The sequence below is a fragment of the Rhinopithecus bieti genome, unplaced genomic scaffold, assembly GCF_001698545.2.
Source record: "Rhinopithecus bieti isolate Rb0 unplaced genomic scaffold, ASM169854v2 scaffold_110, whole genome shotgun sequence".
Classification (NCBI taxonomy): domain Eukaryota; kingdom Metazoa; phylum Chordata; class Mammalia; order Primates; family Cercopithecidae; genus Rhinopithecus; species Rhinopithecus bieti.
The window spans coordinates 188,760-193,550 of record NW_016803311.1 but is presented as its reverse complement, the minus strand read 5'-3'; the positions used below and the strand labels follow the sequence as shown (position 1 = coordinate 193,550).

General features: G+C 38.2%; 1 protein-coding gene across 1 annotated transcript in view; it reads right to left on the bottom strand.

The window, feature by feature from the left end:
• Window positions 1-1,021: 1,021 nt before the first annotated feature.
• The window catches only part of CREBL2 (cAMP responsive element binding protein like 2), a 29,040-nt gene continuing 25,270 nt past the window's right edge, over window positions 1,022-4,791 (bottom strand). The window contains exon 4 of the mRNA XM_017873135.1: window positions 1,022-4,130. Within this exon, the coding sequence (XP_017728624.1) occupies window positions 4,126-4,130 (5 nt within the window). The 3' untranslated portion in view covers window positions 1,022-4,125. The remainder of the gene's footprint in view (window positions 4,131-4,791) is intronic.

Genomic DNA, 4,791 nt, shown 5'->3' with positions numbered 1-4,791 from the left:
TTCAGCTGATTCACTTCCTAGTCATTTCTAGAGTTGGACTGCATATTCTTCTGTGACCCATAACAGTTTCTGAGTCAGAACGACCATGTATCTGTGAACCAATCTGAATTTGATACGGACATCTCCAAGCTGCCTACAACTTTATAAAGAGTTCTTCTAGCTCTATGTGTCCTTTAATCATACACATTTTGGAACTCCAGTGTGCCCGCTCTGGGAAATGCAATGCTAGCCTACCTTGGGCCTTTTTCAGTGGTGTGTTAGAAACTGACTGAGGGGGTGGGGGATCCACAATCTGCAGCAATTTCTATTTCTATGATATAAATACTCCTACCATTGTCCATTAAAAGCTACCAACCTGATGTCACTGCACATCAACTTGGGAAGAGATGCACACAATTGGTTCTCCTCTGGGGAGCCAGCAAAAGCCAGCTGCAACACACCACCGCTTTGCACATTTTTAAAAAGGCACCCCCTGGTGGATAAATTAAGACAGGTATCCCCTTTGGGCAAATTAGAAAAAGACATCTCTTCTGGGGAGACCTGTGCCATATGTACACCTTAGTGAGAAGGCGGGAGCCCCTTCCTCCACACAAAGCTTGTTGAGGGGAATGTGAACTAGATTTTTAGGTCCATTCGCCTCCTTAACTGCGTACTTTTGTGCAGTGCAAAATCAGCTCAACCTTACAAGGCAGTCCAGCCACTGATTCATGACCACCCCATAGTTAAGTAAAATGGATGGAATAGAAGAGAGCCAAGTTACCAAGCAGTCTGAAAGCCTGCTTTATGCGGGTAATTATAGGATGCTATTGCCAGATGGAATATTAGTTGTTCTTAATATTAGTCTAATTAAAAGAAGGCTATTATTGCTAAAAAGGGCCTCCAACTATACCATTCCAAGGACAGACACGATATAGCTAAGACGACTTGGGAAATGTGATACCTACAGTACTACACAGAGTCCAACTCACTAAATATATTGATCTTCAGTGATTTAAATCCTAACAATAGTCAAACACAGGCATAATGTGAATATTTAAATTTAATGTAGTTCTTTCCTATTTAACAAACAGTTTTCTATAACTCCTATTTAGGCTACAAATTACCCTGTGAAAGTTATCCTCCCCCCTTTTTTACAGATGAGAAAGCAGGTTGAGAGATCAAATAATTCAAGGTGACTCTTCCTTTTAAAAACTAAGTATGTAATGGATAATATGCAACTGATTTCTTATGAAACATAACATTTATGTTTTTAGATTTTCTTTTCCTTTAACTCAAGGTAAGTCCAGTGTAAACCTGTACTTTTTGTAATTAGCCAAATCAAATGATCATAATTCAAAGATGCTAAAATAGAATGCTACACAGTGATGCTGATAAATACTGTCGATTAGCCAGCAAACAGTAATGTGAATTTGCTGCAGGACGGTCATTCTGATATAGATATAATAGAAAGATTTTATATAAAATAGAAAACTTTTTAAAGAAATTCAACTATATCCTAAAACTTGACCTGGTCAAACTTATTCCATATTATATTCAGTTGCTCTAATATACAGCAGGTTGAAGATAAAATAATGACAGAATTTGACTGGTCTAAACATACAAATATATTTCCCCCTTATCTTTCTTTCCTTGGGAAAATAAGAAAAAGAAAACATTACTCTGTTTACTCAGAAAGCAAGGAGAGCAGCACCTTCTCCTGGACTCCGTGACTGTCAGCCTTCTTGTCATCACAAGGTGAGGGGTGCCAGGATTTCACTATGCTGCTCCTTCACTGGAATGGGAAGGAAATGCTCCAGCTGTTTTAATCAGTGACATTTATTAACATGCTTCAAAAGTGACCAAAGTGTCCAGCCAGCACAATAGCTGACGCAATCAATGTTCTCTTAGTGTGATCTCCTCCAAAATACCAAATAAATAGGTTTAGGAATAACCTCAAATAAATTGTAATTTAACTTCACCCAAAATTACACATCCTCTACCTGAGGATAAAGTCACTGCTCTTCCCTGCTCCTGTAAAGATACTAGCGGGAGGGGAGGAAGCTCAAATGACGCTGTAATGTAGAATTACAACCAGAGAAGAAATACTTCAAGCATAGTAGAGACGTTCCATTGAAGAGCCACATTCATTTTGGAATGTTTGTTTTGAAAACAACTCTTCTGGAGGAATTCAAAAGGTACTGAACAAAGCAACATAAAGTAAATCTTGGGTTGTTTTGCAGAATAAACATATACAATTGAGTAGACCAGATGGCAAAAACATACCAATTACAATCTGAATGCTATATTTAAAACCCTTAAATTCTGAAGGCCTGAATATCAACAAACCTATTTATGTTTATGATCCTAAAAAGACATTAAATATTATTAAACCCCCAACTTCCAAAACATAAGAGAGACCCAGCAAACTGGGCTAGTGGTATCTCAGTACACAGTCACACATGACTAGACTAGACTAGACTAGAGATCTGAGTTTGCAACCCAAGTACAAGAGGTCTTTAGGAGCTCAGGCTAAAGGGAGGCACTTTATTCAAATGCATGGCCTGAGAGAAGAGGGAAAGTACCTTGTAATCTTAAACTATGTGGTCCATCGCATGTTCTACCTCAAAGACAATCTAGACTACAGTATCTCCTCTTAAACTGCCAGTTCAGAACACAACATATTTTATTTGGAAGCTAAGTATTTGGTTCACTCGAGTGAAGAATAATTTAGCAGCGACAGAGAACACAACTCCTGTTTTAACCATGGGAAAGAGAAGAGAGAGTGATAAAGTATCTCGCTGGGGAAATCAAAAGATTTCTGGGTCTGTCTGGGTTTATTATATTATGAGCTTGATTCTTCAACCGTCACTCCATTTGGTAGTCAGGAAGAAAGTACGTGCAGCTGCAGGGGGAACCAGAAAGAACTACCCTGCTCTTCTGCACCCCCAGCCAGGCCCACTAGCTGCAATGCTGTGCACAACTCCAGTTCCAATGCTTCCCTCCACAGTGGAGGCATAGCCAGGGCTGAACCAGATGCATGCCCACAGTGTGTTTCTGGCTCAGAGCCTGTCAGGAAATTCATGTCTGGGAAGAATCTAAGTGTTCTGATGATGGCTATGGTCAGTAGATCTACCAGCAATTTGTACCTTTTTTTGTTTCAGATTTTAAGGCAGAAACTCAATCTCAGCAGCTAATTTCATCCTACTTCCTTCAGAAACATTCTCCGATTCAGTTGAGTACACAAGAAAATGTGTGTGACCATTCACTCCTGTCCTCCCCACATACATATATAGACATACAATAAGAAACATACATACATATATACCCTAGGTTGTCAATGTATGGTGCTGAAATACCTGAAAGGTTACTTTTCACTTAAAAATAAAATTTGATGAATTATTCTGCAAGTATGGATTTGGCCCTAGCAAATTTTTATAAATATAGTTTGAGAGGACAGCAACAAAGGTTTTAACTAGAAGCTGTCTTGAGGGTTTTCCTGATAGATTTTGTTAGTATGTATGTTATTTAAAACAGGCATATCCTTATGGATTATAAAAATAGAAATGTATATATTTGTTAATACATATTCACAGCTTATGCTGGAATGGCTCACAGGAGAAGTCATGGTTCATGCAGAGAATAAACATTACTCAAGTAAATAAAAATAAGATTTAGGTCCATAAAGGCTGAGAACTTACAGTCAGTAATCAGCTCATTTGGTTTCTCTTTGTAGGGCAATCAAAAACATGAAAGGTGGTGATATAAACACACACAGACATACAATTACATGAATTACATGGAAAGAATATAAATTAACCAATAAAGCAATGTGGAGTTAAGGTGCAAAAATACAATCTTCATCCATTTTCTCTATTCCTGTGTTTTCAAGCATCACAACATGTTAAATGTTGTGGGTGGCAACACCGACCAGACAGGTCTGAATGTTTGTAGATTTGCTAAGTGTTGAAAGTTAAAGCCAGATCCTTTGAGATCTATGATCACACATTTTGGTAGAAACTGCAGATTTACAGAGATGACTACTGAGCAGTAGGTAGTAAATGGAGCCAAGAAGTACACTCTTGCCCATCCATCTTCCATGGGAATCAGAATATTGGCTTCAATCACTGACTCATCTTTATATAACCTTCACCCTGAAAAACAAAAGTTACGAATGTAAGAAGGCTTTAAAAGTCAATAAAGTTTAATTAATCTGTTTTAAGATGCAGAAAATTTTATTTTCAGTTTAGTATCTTCAGTAAGGTTAATTTTAAAAAACACAGACTAAAAAAACGCTGATTTGGCTTTTTTCCATTAATTTAATTTAGATGAAGGCAAATGTTTTTTCTAATTTTTAAACATTTCAGTAGCTTTTGGGGTAGAAGCGGTTTTTGGTTATGGGTGAAGTGTATAGTGTCAGTCCGATATTTTAGTGCAGTTGTCAACCTACATGAAGACAAATGTTATCTCATCTAATAAAAGTTATCAAAAAGCCAATTTCTTCAATTTTGTAAAAAATATTTAAAACATAAAAAATTTGTTCTGGCCAGGTGTGGTGGCTTACACCTGTAATCCTAGCACTTTGGGAGGCCGAGGCAGGTGAATTACCTGAGGTCAGGAGTTCAAGACCAGCCTGGCCAACATGGTGAAACCCCGTCTCTACTAAAAATACAAAAAATTAGCTGGGTGCAGTGGCATGTACCTGTAACCCCAGCTAATCGGGAGGCTGAGGCAGGAGAATCGCTTGAACCCAGGAGGCAGAGGTTTCAGTAAGCCGAGATTGTGCCACTGCACTCCAGCCTGGGTGACAGAGCG